Below are 24,298 nucleotides of genomic sequence, written 5' to 3' on the forward strand. Positions count from 1 at the left end.
AAAAGCAAAAAATAAATAATAGGCTAATCATAATAATATCTATATATTAAATGTGGTGGTTAAGTTATAAAACAGTGAGCTTTAAATTCTCCTTTCATACAACAATTCACCTACAATTGGCCCCTGGATTTGGTCCTACACTAATAATTTAAAGAATATATATATATATATATATATATATATATATATATATATATATATATATATATATATATAGGCTAAATGTTATTTTATTCCAGTGTGTTATGAGAAGACACTCATTTCTATCTCCTGAATCACTGCATGGCCATTGATGTCTCGTTTTTCTTTTACCGAGTTAAAGGAGAAAATGAAATGAAGTGAGATAAATAGTTTTTCAGAGATCTGAATCAACAAAACCATAATTTCAGTAAAAAAAAAAAAACACGTTTTACCCCCCTTACACTATATAAGTAAACTATTTTCTTTATACTCTCATTCATGTTTATATTAAAACATTATTAAATGCATAGGCCCTATGGCCCATGTAAATCCATTCACAAATCATATGAAAATATTATATCCCCAGTGACAATAATTCACATATTTACCAGTCTATCATCACAAAGAAATTTGTATTTAAAATTTAAATCCATTATTCATACTAGGAAAAAGCTTGATAAGTTTGTACTCGCTTCTTTGTTGGCAAGCGCCATCTTATGGCTCATGTTTGTATTACAAAGGCTTGTTTTTAGGCATATTACGCTGGATTTACATTAGATTAGCCTATGATTTTTCTAGGCCAAGTTTGAAGAGAAAACCATAAAGAGGGTACAACCTGCATCAGCACCCCCCCCCCCCCCCCCCCCCCGGCTTATAATGAATTAAAACACAGCAGTCGTATTGTTCAAGCTATCCTTTATTGTTTTATGTTGTTACATCTGCTTAAAATGAAACGTATTGAGGGATTAGGAAAAACAGTGAAATAAAAGATAGTTTGATGACAGCCCTGTAGTGCAAAGTCATAATCTTTGCATTTGTTTCAACGCTCTCGAACATAATTTAGAAGCAATACGATTGTGCTTTGATACAGTTTCCAAACTAGAACACTTAAAATAAAAAATATCGTTTGTAAGGTCTTATTTTACAATACATTCAAAAACACAATTTGATAGCCTAAAAATCAAACCATAAAGCAAAACCTTTACACATGTGAATAAACATTGTCGATATGCACAGGTTTAATTTCACACAAACAGCATCATTATACAGAAAGTTTTTATTTTTATTTTTTTTTTTTAACAACGAAACATGAGGCAGAAATGTAAGTTGTAATGGATCCGTCTGATTGGACCTGAATTCTCAAATGTACAGTCAAACTCTAATGTAAAACAAGAAATCAAAAGCATAATAACCACTTGTTAAAAAAAAGTATCTTTTTGAGACACTTGGTGTCAAATGCAGATAAAACGTTTGAGCCTCTAAACCTCTACGGTGGCCGCAGGGCCGTTGGTGGTGCTCTCGGTTGTTGTGGTTTTCTCGCTGTCTCCCTCTGCTGGTGAAGCCGCTGCAGTGCTGCTCTCCGAGGCTTGCTGTTCACTGCTGTCCGGTGCTTTGCTCTCTGGGTCTTTACTCTCCCCCTCCTCCTTCTGCTCAGCATCGGTAGTGCAGTTTGGCTCGACGAGGAGCGCCGTCGTTTCGTTGATGATCTGCGCGGTGTCGTTTGCAGTTGGTGTCTTTACGGAGCCGTTCTGCACCGGGAAAGCGCCCTCTATAGCCGTGTAGAGGAACTGATACTGCTCCTGTGGAGAGGTGACAACTACTTGAGCATTTTTGAACGGAACGAGCAGCACAAGATACTTTTGTGAGATATACATTTGCAAACTACACAATTTTAAGGGTTGAAGCCTCTTTAAAGCACCCTTTTAACATTTAGCAAAGCGGTTAGCAATGATATAGGCTACAGTTGGAATTAGCCCGTGCTAAAATATGAACGTGATTCATGGAACAAAATATTACATGGCCATGAAAGACACTATAACATTTTTTAAAAAATGAGTGTGAAAACAGATCTGTATTTTAAGGAAGTCCATTCCTGTTGCAGTACAAATAAAAAAGGTAATTGTGGGATGAATATTCAAATTGAAAAAAAAGTTCCATTGAGGAAAAATTTTAATTTGTGCAATTGTGAGATAAAGTCATGTCTGTCATTGTTTTTATTTATGAAGCAAGAACTTACGAATGTTTCCACCATTCCCTGCCTCTCCTTGCGCAAGTTTTTGACCTCTTGGAAGACGTCCACCAACTTTTCTGTCAATGCGTTGTCCATGAGATTCCATAAGGCACAGAAGATTCCGGTGCGCGACGATCCATTGCTGAAAAACAAATTAAGGAAATTTTAAAATGCATTCAATCCATCCATCTGGGAAAGAGAAGTCTCTGGTATTTGGACTTACTTGCAGTGCACCACTATGGGGACATTCCGGTTCATTTTGCTGTTGTCATAATTGCCGTTCTCTCTGATGTTCTTCATCATCTCTATTAACTCCTGAGCGTTCTCTGGAAGTTCACTTCTCCATTTCAGGAACTGGTACTGATCCAATTTCAAGATCTCTTTCTTCTATTATAGGATCCGAGATGGATCAGTTACTTCATGTATCAGAAAACATGTCTGCAGTTAATGACGACAGATATTCATGTCGAGGACAAACTTTGGTTACCTTTGAGGACTGTATTTCCAAGTGCCGTCTGACATACGTTGGGAAGCTTTCTGTCTTTTTCACCTCAATTTCCATCTCTCCGAACGCTTTCTTCTCATCCCCCCAGTACTGACTGCAAAAATCCTGGAAAAAATACAGATATGGCCTGAAAAACTGGGCAGATATCCGTCGGTGTGTGTGTCTTTCTTTCGGTCTCTCCGTCTGTCTGTGTGTGTCTGTCTGTCTGTGTGTGTCTGTCTGTCTGTCCGTCTTTGTGTGTGTGTGTGTGTGTGTGTCTGTCTGTATGTCCGTCTGTGTCTCAATCTGTCCGTCTGTGTGTTTGTCCATCTGTCTGTCTGTCTGTCCGTCTGTGTGTGTCTGTCTTTCCGTCTGTGTGTGTCCATCTGTCTGTCTGTCCGTCTGTGTGTCTGTCCGTCTGTCTGTGTGTGTCTGTCTGTGTGTCCGTCTGTCTCTGTGTGTGTCCGTCTGTGTGTCTGTATGCGTCTGTCTGTGTGTGTGTGTGTGTGTGTGTGTGTGTGTGTGTGTCTGTTCGTCTGCCTGTCTGTCTGTGTGTGTGTGTGTCCGTGTGTCCATCTGTCTGTGTGTGTCCATCTGTCTGTGTGTGTGTGTGTGTGTCTGTCTGTATGCGTCTGTCTATGTGTGTGAGTGTGTCCGTGTGTCCATCTGTCTGTGTGTGTGTCCGTGTGTCCATCCGTCTGTGTGTGTCTGTCTTTCCGTCTGTGTGTGTGTCCATCTGTCTGTCTGTCCGTCTGTGTGTCTGTCCGTCTGTCTGTGTGTGTCTGTCTGTGTGTCCGTCTGTCTCTGTGTGTGTCCGTCTGTGTGTCTGTATGCGTCTGTCTGTGTGTGTGTGTGTGTGTGTGTGTGTCTGTTCATCTGCCTGTCTGTCTGTGTGTGTGTGTGTCCGTGTGTCCATCTGTCTGTGTGTGTGTGTGTGTCCATCTGTCTGTGTGTGTGTCCGTGTGTCCATCCGTCTGTGTGTGTCTGTCTTTCCGTCTGTGTGTGTGTCCATCTGTCTGTGTGTCCATCTGTCTGTCTGTCCGTCTGTGTGTCTGTCCGTCTGTCTGTGTGTGTCTGTCTGTGTGTCCGTCTGTCTCTGTGTGTGTCCGTCTGTGTGTCTGTATGCGTCTGTCTGTGTGTGTGTGTGTGTGTGTGTCTGTTCATCTGCCTGTCTGTCTGTGTATGTGTGTCCGTGTGTCCATCTGTCTGTGTGTGTGTGTGTCCATCTGTCTGTGTGTGTGTGTGTGTCTGTCTGTATGCGTCTGTCTATGTGTGTGAGTGTGTCCGTGTGTCCATCTGTCTGTGTGTGTGTCCGTGTGTCCATCTGTCTGTGTGTGTGTGTGTGTGTCCATCTGTCTGTGTGTGTGTGTCCGTGTGTCCATCTGTCTGTGTCCGTGTGTGTGTGTGTCCGTGTGTCCATCTGTCTGTGTGTGTGTCTGGTATTGAGGGAGGTCGTACCTTGCCGTCCTCTTGGAAGTCGGTGAGCATGACCAGTGTTTTAGTCTGTTGCTGATACAGCATGAGCAGGAACTCTTCTGCTGTGTTTGGTAAAGGCCCCTGTGCAGCGATCAGACTCTTATTACACCAGTAGCCCTGTTGGAAACAATAATAAGCATATTTGCTTGAGTTTAACATATTATTATCACTTACTTCAATATCAACTATTAGGTATTAGGCTGGTATTTCCTTTTCTCATAATTGTTTATAACTAAGTCACAAATATAAAATAATGAAATAAAGGTTTTTATTTAAAAAGGTGTTTTTAACATTATTTGTTGAGCACATTTTCTCTTCCCATTCTCATTACTGTAATTAAAAATAATGATATAGTAGATAATATAAAGTCAAGGGAATCAAGTTGTGTACATTAATGAATGAAGCGTTGATGTATTCATTCGATTCTTCTTCCTCATCTGATGAATACTCATCCTCATCCTCAGGGTCACTGGTCTGGTTGCCCTCAATGTCCAGTCTAAATAGGACTCGATTAAAGTCATCTGCAATAGAAATGTTTGCTGGTTACTCAGATTGTTGTTCATTTGTAATGAATAAATAATCTGGTGTATCTGTACTGTAAATGTGATGTATAATGCTGTAACATGAATATGAAACTAGGATCTGCACATCAATAAAGTTGGTTTGATCACTCACATGGGATGACAGACGAGTAGCGGTTTTTCTTCCTGTTGTCCTCGCTGCTTCCGGTGTTGAATGTTCTCCAGTTTTTAAATTTGGGGAGTCTCTATAAAAACAACAAGAAAACACACTGCATTAATAATCCAATACACATACAGAACACTTCAGTGTCCATAACCAGGTGACAATCATAGAAAGACAAACCTGGAACTCCATTTCAAGCAAACTGGGTTCACTTCCGACTTTCTGTCTGAGGGTGCTGAGGTCTGAGTGGAATTCAGACAATGACAGCTCTGTGTCTCCAAACTGGTTGTACTCTATCAGACCGGTGTGTATCAGGATGTACTGGGCCTGAAACAATCAACAACACACACACTTAAATATGAATTAACCAAATGTAAAGCAAAGGGTGCTACAAACGATTTTTTGTAGGATTTTGTCACCAAAACAATTCAATTTTGCCAGACTTAACTAATATGTAGATGGTTTGTACATATGTAAAAGTGTAAAATAAAGCATGTTTAAAAATAAAATAATAAAACATTTGGCCAGACTTGAATGGACCCAATATTGCTATATTTCTTCAGAGATAAAAGAAATTTTAGGTTTCTCCCAAAAATTTAAATTCTGCTATTACTCACCCTCATATCGTTCCAAACCTGTAAGAATTTCAATTCATCTTCAAAACACAAATGAAGATATTTTTGATGAAATCTGAGAGCTTTCTGTCCCTCCATTGACAGCCCACGCATCTACAGTTTTGACGCTTCAAAAAGTTCATAAAGAGTAGGGCTGTGTATTGGCAAGAATCTGGCGATACGATACGTATCACGATACATGGGTCACGATTCAATATATCGCGATATATTCCGATACTGTGCATAATGCGATATATTGCGATTTTTTTTTTTTAAAGTAGGACTATCATTTTAGAAAAAAGTATTATTTGAAAAAAGACATGATTTGCATAAAAGTCAAACAAGTTTACTTTAGGTAAACAACAATTCAGTACAAGCAAAATCAAACTGCCAGTTTGGGACTGTGCTCACAGGTTCTTGGTGAACACATTTTTATATGCTCAAGTAAGCCATAATAAAATAAAATAAATACAGACCTTGTCACAATACATAAAAAAAGAAATCTGAAAAATCACACAATCTCAAAAAAGAAAAGACATTGTTATGTCAATAAAAAAAAGTGCTTGCACTATTCCTAGTACACAACATGTACCCTAGTACATCCAACATGTTTTGTGTTGCAAAAACACTAACACGATTCCTAAAGGAAACATTGAAGAACTTAATGTAAATTGTCAGAAAATACACAGCCCCTGACTGCAATGCATATGCATAACAGGCTAATGCATAACAAAGGCTAATGCATAACATAAGGTGCAATCTGAGGTGCAGGATCCAACACATAACACTTAGTGTTATAAAAACACGATTCCTAAAGGAAACATTTAGGAATGTAACACTAATTATTAAATCAATGAAAAGGGAAGCTTATTTAATCTTAAGGTTTTTGTGGAGGAAAACCAGCTGAACAACATGCTCAGGCTTTAAGACACTTCTCTGTGCATTAACAATATCTCCCACGGAGGAGAAAACTCTCTCCGAAGGGACACTTGTACCGGGAATGCAAAGAAAGCGCTTTGCTACTTTGGATAGGTGAGGGTACTCGTGCTCATGGAACTTCCACCAACTGAGAGGATTCTCTGGAAGTGGCAAAGGGGGTTCTTCCCTAAAACGTTGAACTTGTTGCAGTGTAATGTGCAGATTTTGGCGTTGCATTATTTTTGGTAGAGGCAAAAGTAGGTCCAAGCAAGTCTGCCAAAGCACATGAGCTCCTTGGTCTCTTGTTGGGGGACTGGGTGGATACAGGGCCATTTGAATGATCAACCTCCTCTGACCGACCAGTTTCCTCCATTGGACTTTCTACTTCCCCTTGCTGCTGAAAACATCAAATCAAACTAGTATTAGTTTACAGTAAATTTATGTACACCAACACTAAATCGTATCTTAGCCCAAATTCCTATTTTTTTTTTGTGATTCTTTATTTAAACATTTTTAAATGTACAACAAAGCCCAAGATCCACGCATAATCATAAAATATTGAGATGAAACTTAATAAATTAAAATGAAATAATAAATAAAGTGACAAGAAAAATAAAATAAAACTATGATCAAAATTCATCCTATTTTTGTACATAGATTCAAGTCCAATTAAATGGAGATTATATTACTATTTATTTACACTTTAGGCCTTATGCGATCATATATTATTTCCTAATAATATTTAATAATATTTAAACATAATATTTTCCTTTGTGTGTATTTGATGTATTTATTTTTACTTACATTCTGTTGCTTGGTGAGGTCATCCACCACAGCATCAGTTATTTTGAAGTAGACATCATTGGCCTCTGCCTCGGAGAGAAAGGGTAGATCCTTAAACCTAGGATCAAGAGCTGATGCCATTCGCAGTGTATCCTGTTCATCAGCATATCTCTTTCCCAGATCTTTTGCTATAGCAGCCTTGATACTCTTCACGGTTTGTGTGTCATCCAGGTGTTCTTCTGTGCCTATGACAAGCTTTGCATAAAGTGGTGCAATCAGGGAAACAGTAGGCATGCTCTCCTCTGACATCACTAAGGTAGCATCCTTCATGGGCTTGAGTGCCTTGAGTACTGCTTCAGCACATGTGATGTCAGCATCAGTCAGTGTGAATATATCCTTCTCACTCTTGCGGACCTCTGTTGAAAGGAGTGCTGCACAGATGGCTGGCTGCTGCTCTAAAAATCTGTCCACCATATCATACGAGCTGTTCCACCTTGTAACAACGTCTGTGATTAGTCTGTGCTTTGGTAGCTTGAGCAGGTCCTGATTTTGTTTAAGCTGGTGGCTAGCTATGGTGCTGCGTCTGAAAAATGCAGTGACGCGTCTGACCCTGCCGAGTAGTCGATCCACTGATGGCACTTTCAGCGCTTTCTGTGAGGCGAGGTTAAGACTGTGTGCAAAACACCGTATGTGGCTCATGTCGGCAAGTTCAGCTGCCACATGCATATTAGCGGCATTATCCGTAACTAAGACGGGATCTTTTATGTCCAGACGCCACTCAGCAACGGCCTCTTTCAGTACGGCAGCGATGTTTTCTCCGGTATGGCTGTCGTACATCGCTCTCGTCTGCAGTACACAGGATTCCAGCTTCCATTCGTCAGTTATGTGATGAACCGTAATAGTCACATATGACTCAGTCGCCCTAGACGTCCAAGCGTCACATGTCAAGGCAACCTTCTCAGCAAACTACCGACTGGGTTATTTTGGTTGCACGAGTTGAAGTCGTTGGTAATTTGTGCGTTTGAACTTGAGCAAGGGTGAGTTGTGAGGGGTCGACTCGTTTAGCTTGCTGTTCGCTTAACTGAGTGTCTGAATGGTGTCTTGCTAAATGTGCCCTCAAATTCGTGGTATTACCAGAGTACTTAATCTTTCCCAGACACAGTTTACAAACCGCATGGTTCTTGTCGATATCTGTAGAGCCCTCTTTACTCTGGAAACCAAAATAATTCCACACTTCAGCACGGAATGCAGCAGGAGCCGGTCTTACGCGGGGTTCAGCCATAGCTATGTTTTTAGCTTTTAGCAAAAAGTTAGACGCGGTTAGGCGAGAGACTAGTGGTGCGTCTCAGCATAGCCATCTAGTGGTAGGGATTTTAAACACAACATAAACTTGAACCATGAATATTTTTGCACGTAAACTAAAAAAAAAAATCGATATTGCGTTTTTGAAAATCGATACAGTATTACCAAGTAAAATATCGCGATACTTAAGTGTATCGATTTTTTCTTACACCCCTAATAAAGAGATTGTAAAACTAATTAATATGAATTGAGTGGTTTAGTCCAAATTTTCTGAAGAGACTCGATCACTTTATATGGTGAACAGATTGAATTTAGGCTTTTATTAACATATTAACATTCACCAACTCACACATCAGTTATAGTAAACTGAAGCTCAAGCATGTTCGCTTGACGTGTGAGAACCAATGAGGTTCATTCTCGTGTTACGCAGCACGTTTGAGCTTCTGCAAGAACCAATGAGGTTCATTCTCGTGTTACGCAGCACGTTTGAGCTTCTGCAAGAACCAATGAGGTTAATTCTCGTGTTACGCAGCACGTTTGAGCTTCTGCAAGAACCAATGAGGTTCATTCTCGTGTTACGCAGCACGTTTGAGCTTCCGCAAGAACCAATGAGGTTCATTCTTGTTACGCAGCACGTTTGAGCTTCTGCGAGAACCAGTGGATGCTGGTCTCTCAAAGAGGGGAAGCTCATTTTCGGCCTACATCATAGAATTGTCCATTTATTTAAACGTAAATTCTGCCCTGCGTTCCTTTTCAAGAAAATTCTCTGTGACCCTGTCGTACCAACTAGGCGTCTTTTCCAGTGACTATTTATATTTTCATATTTAGCTAATGTTTCTGTGAACACCCTGTAATTCCCCTTGTTGGATGATTCACTACTCTCATCATGTCCCCTAAATGACAGCTCCTGCCGGCCAAGCAAGGATGTCACATCAATAAGGCGGTTTAGGAAGGCCCTGTTTTTTTTTTACTGTTTCATTATGTTTAGCCACTTGAATGCCAGCACCTTTATTGATTGCATGCTCAACCCTGATCCTGCCCATGCAACTTAATCTTGCACATGCACTCACATGTTCACGGCTCTTTTCATGTCTTTTATATGCCCTGTCAAAGTTAGACAGATCTTCAAACCCCACCTTTGCCCAAACAACACATCCGTGAGATTCGGATGAGGTTTCATTAAGAGGCATGGCCAGCAGTACATTTTATTTGTCACAGCACTTCCAGTCAGCCAGCTAATTTTGTCATACCAGGAGAGCTGAAAGGACCTGTTATTTTTCCCTATTGTTTGCACTAAATCAATCTTAGATGTTGATCTGCCCTTCTGTTTAATTTTAAGCTTTTCCTCGTAAGGAAGACTTTCAAATGACTTCGCCAAAATCAGGTCGACAATATTAGCACTGTCTGACATCGTGTGCAGTTTCACCCACGCTAGCCTTGCCTACTATATGAATGAATGAATGACGATCAAAAAAAATGTATTAAACTCGCTAAAACTCAAACAAGGGATGTGGTGTGTAACTGTGAAATATATAAATGAAAATTCGCAATTTCGCACGCAAATATCAAGAAATAGGTTGCAGCAGTTTGTCTTTTGACTACACTTGAGAAATCCGATGGGACTGAGCGCGAATAGCTTCAGCGACTTCTTATAGTACAAAATAGCTGTCAGTCAAAAGGAGATGCAGTCTTTCGACAGATCCTCCAATCATCACGCAGACGCCCGGACTCCAGGCCAGCCCACTTCTCTATTCACCCCAGAGACGCTGAGCGTCCGTGGGCGGGACATAATCGCAGCATTTATCCAATGACCGTCTAGTTTTGAAGCACTGAAAAAAAACTGTTCTAAGCAGCCCCATTGAAGTCAATGGACACTCAGCTTCAATGGGGAAATGCCATAGGGAAATGCACTGTGATGCTACGAGACTGTATGAGAAGGAAATCGAGTCAGCCGACCTGCTATACATTGCTGATTCTGAACGAACTCGTCTTCGAGATTAACTTGTTCTAACGCATTTTTATTCAATAAAATATTAACACAATAGTACATATTTGATCATTATTTTTTTGACATTATACAGCGGAAGCTGAGCTTCCCTTGCAGTCTTAAAGAAATCGCCTCTGGCGAGAACCAATCGTCAAAGCGGTAGTTGCGCAGACTGTCAATGAAGGGACAGAAATGTCTCAGATTTCATAAAAAAAAAAAATCTTCTTTTGCGTTCCAAAGATGAACGAAAGTCTTACAGGTTTGGAACAACATGAGGATGGGTAAATGATGAATTTTTTTTTCATTTTTAGTTGAACTAACCCAAATTAATGTTTCATTTAAAATATAAAACTTAGATACTGTATAAATCAAAATGTAAGTATAAATATTTAGTCCAAGTTAGGTTTATCATTTAGTTTTAAAGTTAATATGACCAAATTGAGCTTTTTGTTTTTAATATCACTTTCCCCCCTGCAGTCTCACTCACCTCCACTTGGACCATGAGGCAACGCTGGCGACGTAGTTTCGCTACATATCCATAGATGTCCACTCTTCCCTCCGCCTCGAGACTTTCAATCATTGCGTCAATGCCAATATACGTTCCTGTGCGGCCAACACCTGCACTATAGACGATACGGCAACATTCATCAACTCCAACTGCCCCCTTAGACAAATACCTTTTTAATAGGTAGTAATGTCTCCGGTCCCGTCTTACCTGCAGTGGATCACGATAGGCCCGCTGAAGAAGTTCTTGAAGGAGTTGACTCTTCTCCTGAGCTTCAGAAGCAGGCTGGGGTCTCCGGGCACTCCGTGGTCAGGCCAGCTGATGAACTGGATATGAGTGACCTCTCTTTCCGGGGCTTTCTCTCGCTTCTGTACACACACACACACACTTTATTAAGTTAAAACCGTCTGAATAAAGCATGTAAGAATGACCAGACCGCACACACTTACATTGGCCAGGACCAGATAGCGAATGATATAATCAGGGCAGTGTTCCTCAGCTCGGATTTTCACGACAAAATCTTCGAAAATCTCAGTCTCTCTGTCCAGAGATGGCCAGTACTGAGCGCATTTGATCTGAGAGGACAAACAAGCAGCAGTCAGTTGAAATAATTCACTTTCAGGATCTCTATGATGAAGATTGATGATAAAAAACAACGTCAATCAGAAATAAACTGAGACTGTTGTTATTGTTAACAAAAAGGTAAAGCCCAAAAGCTGAAATAAAAGATAAATATTAGATGATTAGAAATTGTCTTGGTATCTGAATGAATGAATGAATGAATAAAAAAATAAATAAATAAATATAAATAAAAATAAATAAATAAATATTCACTTTGAGTACTAAAATTAAAGCTAAAACTAAAGTAAAATATGTGGATATATCCAAAAAAAAAATTAAACTAAACTTAAAAAAAAAAAAAAAAAAAAAACGTATTTAAAATTATTAATAAATACTATAATCGTGATAAAAAAAAACACTAGACCAAACACAACCACTTACCTTGTTTCCTTCCTCACAACGGGTGACCATGACAATAATGGATGACTTTTGCTCCCAAACCATTCGCCAGAAATCATCAATAGTCTCATCCTTGGGTCCTGGATAACCCGTCCAACAAAAATTGAAATGTGGCTATTATTTAAACCTAATATGGCAGTTCATTGTTACATTTAATAATCTTAATTGTTGGCGTAAACAATTTCCCTGCATTTTATGTTTGCCAAGCAAAAGTGATATTGAATGTGGGGTTAAAGAGCGTTCATCGGCCGCTTTGAATGCGTCTCGGCGAATCACAATTTAGAATGATCACTATTGTTTTTTTTATTTTTATTCTTTAAAAAAAAAGAATTCACTTTAACAGAAAACCAAGAATACACATAATTAAGATCCCTATTGTTTAATAAGAGGATTTGTACCTTGGGCTGCAATGTATTTCTTTGGCTCTCGATATCCCTGTATGGGAAGAAGAAATAATCAGAAGTCAAAAGTCAGAAATTGTGAAAGTGATTCTTGTGATTAGAAATATGTATGTTTATATGACCTCACCTCGATAAAGCTGGCATTGATGTAGTCACGCTCACCTCCAGTTAAGAGAGGAACGCGATTATAGTCATCTGCAAATCCATGCATAAAACAATAAATTCTCAGATTGAAAACTACTCAAGGAATTGTGGGTAACAGATGTTTTTATGAATATTTGACTGATATTTACAAGGCAGAATGTCAACGTAGCGGTTCTTAGAGTGGTTTTCCTGTTTCTTTGCCTCTCTGATGGTGTAATTGGAGAAAATTCGGGGAATACTCTGAGGAGAAGCAGAATCTCAATGCATTTCTCATTATATTTAAACAGCAGTTTGCAGATACTATAGATTTATCATATAAAGAATCACCTGAAACTCATCCATAAACAGACGACTCTCATCTGCGATCTTTGTCTTGTAAGCCTCGATTAAATTGTTTGCGTAGATGGGCTCAACTGGACGGAGGGGTTCTAAGAGGAGACGGAAAACCAATGAGTTCTTCTCAAATCAATTCACTTTCAAAATACACTGAATTGAGTTTATTGGAGATTAAATATCATACGTGTAAGACAAATCTCTTCATTTTCAGGATCCCTGTAGTAAGAAATCCCATCCGAAACAGATTAATATTTATGCTAATGTTGATACTATAATGATTTCATATCAATTGAAAATAATACATTTGATAACTGACCGTTTTCTTTTGAGCAGGAAAATTTTGTACAACACAAAAAGGAGGGCAAGTGATGTCACAATGATGAGGAAAGTCAAGAATCCGATGACACCCTTATCATTATCTGAGAGAGGAACACACCACTTCAGATTTTGGACTGTTATTCTGCCCTATAACTATATTTATAAAATTTTATTATTGTAAACAAATTAATACTCTTTATGTTTTAATTTTATTTGATAACATATCTAAAAAGGCAAATAATAATATAGGTATGTTAGAGGAAGAAAAGGTTGTTCTTACACTTAGTAGATCGTTTAATTATAACAGTGGAGTGGTTACCGTTACCATTTGTGGCTGTAATCTGAATTTAATTGAATGAATAAATGAATGAATAAATGTGAAACGAAAATTAAAACATTGTAAATGTCATTCAGGCTGCAGCAAAAAAATAAATAAATACCTCGAAAGTATACTCTGTCAGGTAGTAAAGATTTTCAAATTTAAACAAACAGTTGCCTTGGTCTTGTATTGTTTTATCAGTTCCTCCGTTAGGCTTGATTCTGGCTGTATAGTTTCCATCTATTCCATTCCACTGTCTATTCCTGTTCTTGCAGTCCACAGTAAAAGAATTGTGAGATTTTTCAATTACCTTTACATCATCCTGTGTAAAACTGGGATCTATTAAAATACAGAAAAAGATGTGTCTTTATTTCCGATTAGATTATATTCTCTACAACATTTCTCCAGTTATGGATTTAAAAATTGCCCATTACTGGTACTTCCAGGAAATCCAATAATCTATTGACTACAAGATAAAACCCAAAGCAGTCATAAAAACACAAAATAAGCAATAATTGGATTCGTAAATATGATGTAAGCATTAATAGCAAAAATACATTGTATGATCTATTTTCAGAAACAATACATAACATTTCTTTCAATCAGGGCAAAATATATAAAGAAAGCTCTGTTAGTGACGACTAACAGTGCTTTCAAATAATATATTAATAATTGAAAAAAAGGGGTAGCTCAAATAACAGGCAGTAATCTGTATTATTTTTATGACGTATTGGTCTTCTTTTTTTGGCATCACAGTTTTTTAATATAGTTTAGATTATGTAGGTCATAAACCTGCATATATGTTTCTTTACACATAAATATACAGAAGTTCAAATTATGAAATAAATATTTGAAAATGTTACACTTACTGTGAGAAAGTGTTTTTATGTGATGAGAGATGTTATAAACAAGGGGTTTTCGGTCCGATGTATAGATATTGGTTTTAGCCATAATATTGCATTCGTATTCCTTAAATGCAAGTAATTTTTTAGTTTCAAAAATTTTTGGATTGGATGGATTGTCAGTTGTTAGTTGTTCTGAAAAGATAAATGGAAGACATGCACACTGTCAAGTTAACAGATTGATAAATGCATTGAAGTCCTCAGAATATTTAAAGGGATAGTGTTCAACAAACAAAACTGCAGCATTTATATATTTGGATTAAAATAAGTGCGAGTAAACAATTATTGGATTTTTATTTGTGAGTGACTATTCCGTTAAACCTCATTTCAAAATCTAATTTCAGTGATACTGACTTGGTACTACAGGGGGGAAAAAAGGTTTATAACTACCATTTCCACAAGAGCCTTTAAAATGTACTTGAACGCCAGAGCAATTGTCTCCAAGGGAAAATTCCCAACTGATCTTAACTGTGTTGTTGGTCTGCAAAAGTACTTCAGTTTCATTTTTTAAATCTGTAAAAAAGAAAACATAAATCAGGATCAAAGCAAAACAAAGCATGAGACAGTAACATATGAAGCTGGACATTTCTTCAACTAAGGGCACTTTATGACCCAGATGTTTTATTAAAACTAACAGATTTTCTATTTTAATTTAGTTTATTTGAAGATCACAATAAAACTGACTTTTTTTTCATGTCATCAACATTTATTTTTAAATGTAGTAGAAAATGTATAGATTTTGTTTTAAACTTGTGCATTGTTTACCAATTAGACAACAGTGTCAGAGAAGAGCTTATTATTATTAATCTTTCTTGCAAAGAATACATTTTTATTGTGCATCATTTCCAGTCATGCTCGAATTTCACCAAATAATGCAAAATAATGTGAAAATATTACTTTATTTTGTGTATTTTGGATGCATTAAATGCTAGCTGTGAAATTATCCTTTGCATGATGAAGCAGGTGGACATTTTATTCCACAAAAATTTAGAACGCCTAAAATATCACTTCCACCACAGAATGCTATTAAACACATAATTTGACATGGGGTGGAAATGATCATGACTTTAAGAAAAATATATTTAAAAAAATAACAGAATTATCTTTTATGCATGTATACACTGTTTGGAATTGTTAGTGTACAAATAAAATAAACTAGTTAACTATTGTTCTCTTACGAGAGGTTCTCTCGTATTGCGTAAATTTAGCTTATGCTATGGGAAAGATTCATCTTCTTGAGATATTGAAGCCAAAAAATTATCCTCAATTTTGTATTCATTGTCAACGCAGTGCAGCAGCTAGCAGACCTAGAGCAGGCCATCTCGCGTGCTCATTGGCTGCCCTGCGGGCAACTGCTGCAGCCTACCAGTGAGCCCGGCATGACGTCACGCCCAATGAAGGGCGCCCGCGCCTTCATAGCGTCATAGCCCGCCAGAATGGGCGTGGCTTAGCGTATAAAATAGGGGCTGTAGGCTGAATTCCCTGGTTTTTCGTCGACTGAAGCGAAGTCGCTCGTGGCGCAAGCACGGCCGGTTACGCAATACTCGTTCCCTCTCTAGAGAGAACCGAGGTTACGTTAGTAACCGAGTATCGTTCTCTTACGAGAGGTTCTCTCGTATTGCGTTAAGTTTAGCTTACGCTACGGGAACACTTTGTCAACGCCGTGCGCGCCAAGCATCCACATGAGACCCCGAACTTTAAGGGGAACCCCATAAGTGGAAAAAATAAGCTGGCCAGCCACGCGGGCCATCACTTGTACATAAGCACACATAGGGAATACAGAGCAGCGCACCGGTCTGTATAGGCACATGGCACATACCCTACTAGTGCAGCTCAACAAGGAGAGCTGAGTCACGTGAGAGTGATCTGAGCAGGAAGATCTGGGCAGAATACACCTCTCCTTCAAACTGACAAAAGTTTAGCCTGCAAGGCAGGAACTTCTAGGTTATAAAACCTGACAAAGGTAGACGGAGAGCTCCAGCCCGCCGCTACACATATGTCATGGATAGAAATCCCACTGGACCACGACCACGACGAGGCCACGCCTCTCGTGGAATGAGCCCTGATGCCCAGAGGGCATTGCAGACCTTTTGGCGCGTAAAGCAGCTGCTATAGCGTCGACTATCCATCTGGACAGGCTCTGTTTCGAGGAGGCGAGACCCTTGGTGCGCCCACCAAACGAAACAAAAAGCACGGCGTTGACAAAGTGTTCCTGTAGTGTAAGCTAAACTTACGCAATACTCGTTCCCTCTCTAGAGAGAACCGAGGTTACGTTAGTAACCGAGTATCGTTTTATAAATCCACAGGGACCATAGTTGAAGAAACAGCAGCATAAATAAAATTAATAAAGCAAATACAGTATAATGTTTTGAAAGTCATGGCATTATTGTGAAATATTTGCAGGTGTGGGGAGCCAAAGTCAGAAACTCACCACAACTGATGCTAACTTGGGTTTCATTGCTTATAATGACCGTATTTTTATATGTGTAATTTCCAGTGCAGTAGTACATTTTGGAAGGTTCCAAAAACACACTGGCATTCAAATCATATATACTGGGGTTGCCTGATAAAGTAGGAAGAGAAAACCATTAGTGTTTATGCATCAATGCGAATATGATTTTCTTTTTTAAATACATTATTCATTAGCAGCAAAACATGTCTTTTTGTTTTGTTTTGTTTTTTTACAAACACTGCCATTACTTACCTGGAATCAAATGGCAATGGACCCGCAATCGGCTATTTTGACATTTTTCAGGTTTATTACTCCAATTAAACGTAGTGGGAATCTTTTTAATGAAGGTTATTTCAGGGTTGACTAAAACAACAACAACAACAACAACAACACCAAACATTATTGATGATTTAAATAAGAAGCTTCTCCCCCATTCACTAGTGTAAATTATGTTGCTACAAACTTGTATCTTTCTATCTATATCACAATGCATTGTTTTCCATGGAAGAGTTATTGTAATGCAAATTCATCATGTAAATGTTAAGTAATTAATTTACTTACAAATTAGAAAATAAATAAATTTGTAAATAAATATACTCTAACACATACTCTTGAAAGCCAAGAACAAAATTTGCCCCACTAGTTTGTTTATTTTCTGTTTAATTGATCAAATTCTCACCTGGGGGCATCTGGACAGGCAATGTGTAGTTGCATGTGCCAAGATTAAAGGTAATTTTTGTATTTTCGCAGGAGTTTTTATCTGTTAAATTAAGACATTCTGACAGATTCCATTCGTCATCCTCAAAACACACTTTCTTTACACCCACAAGTGCAGAATGGCTGATACTTTCATTGACTAAAAATAAATAAAGAATTTACAAGGAATCAGAGACATTACTTTCCATGTCTTAAAAAAAAAAGGAAAAACAAAGAGAGGCAATGCAATAAAATAAAACACAATTTCATAGCACATCATCAGGATATACAGTAAGCACACTCTTAGGAAAAAAAAAATAATAAGGGTTCTGTCAGGCGACTCGGATATAAAATCTTTTAGGGGTTCCCATCACGAGATAACTTTATGGATTTAACTTTTTAATTAATTTAATTGTATGAATTAAGCAGCTTGTAAACATACTTAATCACTAGAAATTTTTAAATAACCAGTTAAACACAAAAGTATTACGCAATCATTTAAGAGATTTCTTCTTATATAGAACCTATAAGGTTGTTTAAAAATGAGCCAAGAACCCTAGTCTTTTATATAGAATCCCATTGAACTTTTTTTTTTCCAAGTGTGCACTATCTTTGGCCAAACATTTACACTGTTCATCTTAATGCTGGTTACATTAGAAACCTACAGTTATGAATGCAAATCAAGAAATTAATTCTGGCTATGTTGTGCAGAGAGAAACACATAGACATATTACAAGTCCTTTCAAAAGAACTTCACATTAAAATCTAACAAAATAGCATAGTGTAAATAGAAACTTCTGATTGTAAATCACTTACCTCTAAAATGAATAGTCTCATTTCCAAGCCGGCAGCCATCAACTTTGACGGTGTATTCAATGCACGGTTTTAAAGATTTAGATGGAATTTCAATGAAAGAAGAAATATCTTTTTCAAACACAGTCTCGTTCTTATTCATTATCTTGATTTTGTACGTTTGTGTATCACTGACATTCACATTCGACACATGGACTTTTGATCCGAACTGTGCAACGTTGTATTCACCTGTCAGTGCATATGAATATTCAAAATTCATGAGAATCAAAATACATGTACTCAACAACACAATCCGAGTTAAAAAAACAACAGGTGAAATAAATAAATACTCACATGGGATTTTTGTGGTAACTGTGAAAAACACATATTTACAAGTTAATCATCGTGAGTCATGCAATTTAATCACAAAAAAGAAGCAGTAATGATTTGTACAGAGAGCACAGATAGCGTGGTGTTACCCATGATGGTGCTGGAGGTGAGTGGGGGTGAGGTTGAGCTGGACTGAGTGGAGGTGAGAGGGGTGATGGTGGTGTTTGTAGGTAAGGTCACGTTCTCTGAAAGTTGTTGAGGTGGTAAGTGACAATAAAAGAGTTAAAACTCGCTGACCAGGATATTGAAGTACTGCAAACTCATTTAGCTCACACTATTGCTTTACACAAATGAATGCATTTATATACAGCATAGCTAAATTGTGAATAAGCACCGATTCTGAATTGTTACCGTGTTACCTTTAACTGTTCTTGTGATATGATTTGTGTATTGCTTTATGTACTTCTCAAACCATGAATATTACACGGTTACCTGTGGTGGTGGTGTCATGTTGATGTGAGGTGTTACACATTCGTCTTAATGATAATGGTTACATTAAGTTAATCTTATAAGCGCAATTTATTTACATGACCTAGGCTAAAGAAAAACCGACAAATTAGTGAATGAATGAACACATGATGAAGTTAAATACACTGCTACCTGCAGGGGGTTTGGTTTTGTGTTGTTGCGCGGTGATGCGTGAGGGTAAGGTTGTGGAGCAGGACTGGGTTTTACAACCTGCAATGTTCTCTAAATTATAATAGTTATAGTTATTGACCAAAAAATGTTTATCATAAGCTCAACAATATGCTAATTGATTTACATGATATAGACCGAAGAAAAACAGATGAAATTATATACATGATATAGACCGAAGAAAAACAGATAAAATGTTTATCTTATAAATACTCCAGTATGGAATATATGGACATCGGTCATCATGTGGTCACACACTATCATGACATCACACCCAACTTAATGCCAGATTCTTTCACTTTAAAAAAATCCTTAGATTAAAATGTACTACTACTACAAAATGCACAAACTCAACAATATGGCAAAGTATTTAAGCAAAATAACCTGGAAACTGATAAATAGTTGAAAAAACAAACATAAAATTGAATATTAAATACAGTCTTTACCTGTAGTGGGAGTGATGTTTTGTTGTTGAGAGGTGGTGGGTGGGAGTGAGATTGATGTGCTTGTCTGGTTTTTATCTCCAGTATTATTCTCTAAATGATTGATAACGGTTATTAGATCAAATGTTTATCATATAAATACTTTAACACAGTCCTGTATGAGATGCAAGAATGTTGGACATCATTTGGCGACCCAACAAAGTAGACTGATCTTTTAAAAACTTGGCAATCAACTCTTTTGTTTTGTCACTTTCAATTAGTTCATTCACTAAATCCAAAATGTCTCATTCAGCCAATAAATTCATCAAATTTTCAGTTGATAACAGAATACATCAATGAAAACATGAATACAATGTTAACCGCATGTTACCTGTGGTTTGTTGTTGTGAGGAGGTGAGTGAGGGTGAGATTGATGTGAGAGTCAATTTCAGTGTAGAACTGGCCCCTTTATGATTATGATATTTTAATCAAATTAAATCTTATAAATACTTTTTTTTAATATTTATATGAAAAAAAACATGAAATACAATATTAAACGCATGTTACCTGTGGTTTGTTGTTGTGAGGAGGTGAGTGAGGGTGAGATTGATGTGGGAGTCGATTTCAGTGTAGAACTGGCCCCTTTATGATTATGATATTTTAATCAAATTAAATCTTATAAATACTTTTTTTTACAAATATTAATAAAAACACAAAATACAATGTTAAACGCAAGTTACCTGTGGTTTGTTGTTGTGAGGAGGTGAGTGAGGGTGAGATTGATGTGAGAGTCGATTTCAGTGTAGAACTGGCCCCTTTATGATTATGATATTTTAATCAAATTAAATCTTATAAATACTTTTTTTACAAATATTAATAAAAACACAAAATACAATGTTAAACGCATGTTACCTGTGGTTTGTTGTTGTGAGGAGGTGAGTGAGGGTGAGATTGATGTGAGAGTCGATTTCAGTGTAGAACTGGCTCCTTTATGATTATGATATTTTAATCAAATTAAATCTTATAAATACTTTTTTTTTATATTTATATGAAAAAAAAACATGAAATACAATGTTAAACGCATGTTACCTGTGGTTTGTTGTTGTGAGGAGGTGAGTGAGGGTGAGATTGATGTGAGAGTCGATTTCAGTGTAGAACTGGCCCCTTTATGATTATGATATTTTAATCAAATTAAATCTTATAAATACTTTTTTTTACAAATATTAATAAAAACACAAAATACAATGTTAAACGCAAGTTACCTGTGGTTTGTTGTTGTGAGGAGGTGAGTGAGGGTGAGATTGATGTGAGAGTCGATTTCAGTGTAGAACTGGCCCCTTTATGATTATGATATTTTAATCAAATTAAATCTTATAAATACTTTTTTTTTATATTTATATGAAAAAAAAACATGAAATACAATTTTAAACGCATGTTACCTGTGGTTTGTTGTTGTGAGGAGGTGAGTGAGGGTGAGATTGATGTGAGAGTCAATTTCAGTGTAGAACTGGCCCCTTTATGATTATGATATTTTAATCAAATTAAATCTTATAAATACTTTTTTTTTATATTTATATGAAAAAAAACATGAAATACAATGTTAAACGCATGTTACCTGTGGTTTGTTGTTGTGAGGAGGTGAGTGAGGGTGAGATTGATGTGAGAGTCGATTTCAGTGTAGAACTGGCCCCTTTTATGATTATGATATTTTAATCAAATTAAATCTTATAAATACTTTTTTTTACGAATATTAATAAAAACACAAAATACAATGTTAAACGCATGTTACCTGTGGTTTGTTGTTGCGAGGAGGTGAGTGAGGGTGAGATTGATGTGAGAGTCGATTTCAGTGGAGAACCGGCCCCTTTATGATTATGATATTTTAATCAAATTAAATCTTATAAATACTTTTTTTTAATATTTATATGAAAAAAAAACATGAAATACAATGTTAACCGCATGTTACCTGTGGTTTGTTGTTGTGAGGAGGTGAGTGAGGGTGAGATTGATGTGAGAGTCGATTTCAGTGTAGAACTGGCCCCTTTATGATTATGATATTTTAATCAAATTAAATCTTATAAATACTTTTTTTTTATATTTATATGAAAAAAAAACATGAAATACAATGTTAAACGCATGTTACCTGTGGTTTGTTGTTGTGAGGAGGTGAGTGAGGGTGAGATTGATGTGAGAGTCGATTTCAGTGTAGAACTGGCCCCTTTATGATTATGATATTTTAATCAAATTAAATCTTATAAATACTTTTTTTTTATATTTATATGAAAAAAAAACATGAAATACAATGTTAAACGCATGTTACCTGTGGTTTGTTGTTGTGAGGAGGTGAGTGAGGGTGAGATTGATGTGAGAGTCGATTTCAGTGGAGAACCGGCCCCTTTATGATTATGATATTTTAATCAAATTAAATCTTATAAATACTTTTTTTTAATATTTATATGAAAAAAAAACATGAAATACAATGTTAACCGCATGTTACCTGTGGTTTGTTGTTGTGAGGAGGTGAGTGAGGGTGAGATTGATGTGAGAGTCGATTTCAGTGTAGAACTGGCCCCTTTATGATTATGATATTTTAATCAAATTAAATCTTATAAATACTTTTTTTTTATATTTATATGAAAAAAAAAACATGAAATACAATGTTAAACGCATGTTACCTGTGGTTTGTTGTTGTGAGGAGGTGAGTGAGGGTGAGATTGATGTGAGAGTCGATTTCAGTGTAGAACTGGCCCCTTTATGATTATGATATTTTAATCAAATTAAATCTTATAAATACTTTTTTTTTATATTTATATGAAAAAAAAACATGAAATACAATGTTAAACGCATGTTACCTGTGGTTTGTTGTTGTGAGGAGGTGAGTGAGGGTGAGATTGATGTGAGAGTCGATTTCAGTGTAGAACTGGCCCCTTTATGATTATGATATTTTAATCAAATTAAATCTTATAAATACTTTTTTTTATATTTATATGAAAAAAAAACATGAAATACAATGTTAAACGCATGTTACCTGTGGTTTGTTGTTGTGAGGAGGTGAGTGAGGGTGAGATTGATGTGAGAGTCGATTTCAGTGTAGAACTGGCCCCTTTATGATTATGATATTTTAATCAAATTAAATCTTATAAATACTTTTTTTTATATTTATATGAAAAAAAAACATGAAATACAATGTTAAACGCATGTTACCTGTGGTTTGTTGTTGTGAGGAGGTGAGTGAGGGTGAGATTGATGTGAGAGTCGATTTCAGTGTAGAACTGGCCCCTTTATGATTATGATATTTTAATCAAATTAAATCTTATAAATACTTTTTTTTATATTTATATGAAAAAAAAACATGAAATACAATGTTAAACACATGTTACCTGTGGTTTGTTGTTGTGAGGAGGTGAGTGAGGGTGAGATTGATGTGAGAGTCGATTTCAGTGGAGAACTGGCCCCTTTATGATTATGATATTTTAATCAAATTAAATCTTATAAATATTTTTTTTACAAATATTAATAAAAACACAAAATACAATGTTAACCGCATGTTACCTGTGGTTTGTTGTTGTGAGGAGGTGAGTGAGGGTGAGATTGATGTGAGAGTCGATTTCAGTGGAGAACTGGCCCCTTTATGATTATGATATTTTATTCAAATTAAATCTTATAAATACTTTTTTATATATAAATATATATATATATGAAAAAAAAAACATGAAATACAATGTTAAACGCATGTTACCTGTGGTTTGTTGTTGTGAGGAGGTGAGTGAGGGTGAGATTGATGTGAGAGTCAATTTCAGTGTAGAACTGGCCCCTTTATGATTATGATATTTTATTCAAATTAAATCTTATAAATACTTTTTTTATATATATATATATATATATATATATGAAAAAAAACACGAAATACAATGTTAAACGCATGTTACCTGTGGTTTGTTGTTGTGAGGAGGTGAGTGAGGGTGAGATTGATGTGGGAGTCGATTTCAGTGTAGAACTGGCCCCTTTATGATTATGATATTTTAATCAAATTAAATCTTATAAATACTTTTTTTTACAAATATTAATAAAAACACAAAATACAATGTTAAACGCAAGTTACCTGTGGTTTGTTGTTGCGAGGAGGTGAGTGAGGGTGAGACTGATGTGAGAGTCGATTTCAGTGTAGAACTGGCCCCTTTATGATTATGATATTTTAATCAAATTAAATCTTATAAATACTTTTTTTTACGAATATTAATAAAAACACAAAATACAATGTTAACCGCATGTTACCTGTGGTTTGTTGTTGTGAGGAGGTGAGTGAGGGTGAGATTGATGTGAGAGTCGATTTCAGTGGAGAACTGGCCCCTTTATGATTATGATATTTTATTCAAATTAAATCTTATAAATACTTTTATATATATATATATATATATATATGAAAAAAAAAACATGAATACAATGTTAAACGCATGTTACCTGTGGTTTGTTGTTGTGAGGAGGTGAGTGAGGGTGAGATTGATGTGAGAGTCAATTTCAGTGTA

The 24,298-nt window shown here is 36.5% G+C and overlaps 2 protein-coding genes across 9 annotated transcripts in view; both read right to left on the bottom strand.

Moving 5' to 3' along the window:
* Window positions 1–859: 859 nt before the first annotated feature.
* Window positions 860–24,298, bottom strand: part of ptprc (protein tyrosine phosphatase receptor type C) — a 36,508-nt gene continuing 13,069 nt past the window's right edge. For 4 of the 8 annotated variants that reach the window (XM_077226649.1, XM_077226652.1, XM_077226648.1 and 1 more), the window contains 28 exons: window positions 19,797–19,886; window positions 18,679–18,696; window positions 18,349–18,573; window positions 17,516–17,692; window positions 17,089–17,199; window positions 16,816–16,947; window positions 14,775–14,897; window positions 14,352–14,519; window positions 13,604–13,821; window positions 13,444–13,504; window positions 13,162–13,264; window positions 13,030–13,061; window positions 12,837–12,937; window positions 12,659–12,749; window positions 12,493–12,560; window positions 12,363–12,399; window positions 11,947–12,044; window positions 11,394–11,519; window positions 11,155–11,312; window positions 10,927–11,062; window positions 5,016–5,162; window positions 4,827–4,917; window positions 4,542–4,672; window positions 4,134–4,268; window positions 2,679–2,801; window positions 2,415–2,578; window positions 2,198–2,333; window positions 860–1,760 (listed from right to left, as the gene is read on the bottom strand). In XM_077226649.1, coding sequence (XP_077082764.1) covers window positions 1,440–1,760; window positions 2,198–2,333; window positions 2,415–2,578; window positions 2,679–2,801; window positions 4,134–4,268; window positions 4,542–4,672; window positions 4,827–4,917; window positions 5,016–5,162; window positions 10,927–11,062; window positions 11,155–11,312; window positions 11,394–11,519; window positions 11,947–12,044; window positions 12,363–12,399; window positions 12,493–12,560; window positions 12,659–12,749; window positions 12,837–12,937; window positions 13,030–13,061; window positions 13,162–13,264; window positions 13,444–13,504; window positions 13,604–13,821; window positions 14,352–14,519; window positions 14,775–14,897; window positions 16,816–16,947; window positions 17,089–17,199; window positions 17,516–17,692; window positions 18,349–18,573; window positions 18,679–18,696; window positions 19,797–19,886 — 3,521 coding nt within the window. In that variant the 3' untranslated portion in view covers window positions 860–1,439. Of the gene's footprint in view, window positions 1,761–2,197; window positions 2,334–2,414; window positions 2,579–2,678; window positions 2,802–4,133; window positions 4,269–4,541; window positions 4,673–4,826; window positions 4,918–5,015; window positions 5,163–10,926; window positions 11,063–11,154; window positions 11,313–11,393; window positions 11,520–11,946; window positions 12,045–12,362; window positions 12,400–12,492; window positions 12,561–12,658; window positions 12,750–12,836; window positions 12,938–13,029; window positions 13,062–13,161; window positions 13,265–13,443; window positions 13,505–13,603; window positions 13,822–14,351; window positions 14,520–14,774; window positions 14,898–16,815; window positions 16,948–17,088; window positions 17,200–17,515; window positions 17,693–18,348; window positions 18,574–18,678; window positions 18,697–19,796; window positions 19,887–22,976; window positions 23,052–24,298 lie in introns of all 8 variants that reach the window. The other 4 variants (XM_077226654.1, XM_077226655.1, XM_077226651.1 and 1 more) reach the window with 2 other exon arrangements.
* LOC143736079 (E3 SUMO-protein ligase ZBED1-like) lies at window positions 5,774–8,162 on the bottom strand. Its single transcript, XM_077226656.1, has 2 exons — window positions 7,172–8,162; window positions 5,774–6,761 (listed from the first exon to the last, which is right to left on the bottom strand). The coding sequence occupies exons 1-2, from the start codon at window positions 7,985–7,987 to the stop codon at window positions 6,555–6,557; spliced, it is 1,023 nt and encodes a 340-aa protein (XP_077082771.1). The 5' UTR covers window positions 7,988–8,162; the 3' UTR covers window positions 5,774–6,554.

The sequence above is a fragment of the Siphateles boraxobius genome, unplaced genomic scaffold (genome assembly GCF_051911475.1).
Source record: "Siphateles boraxobius isolate OS27281-9 unplaced genomic scaffold, OSU_SipBor_1 13, whole genome shotgun sequence".
In the NCBI taxonomy this organism is placed as follows: domain Eukaryota; kingdom Metazoa; phylum Chordata; class Actinopteri; order Cypriniformes; family Leuciscidae; genus Siphateles; species Siphateles boraxobius.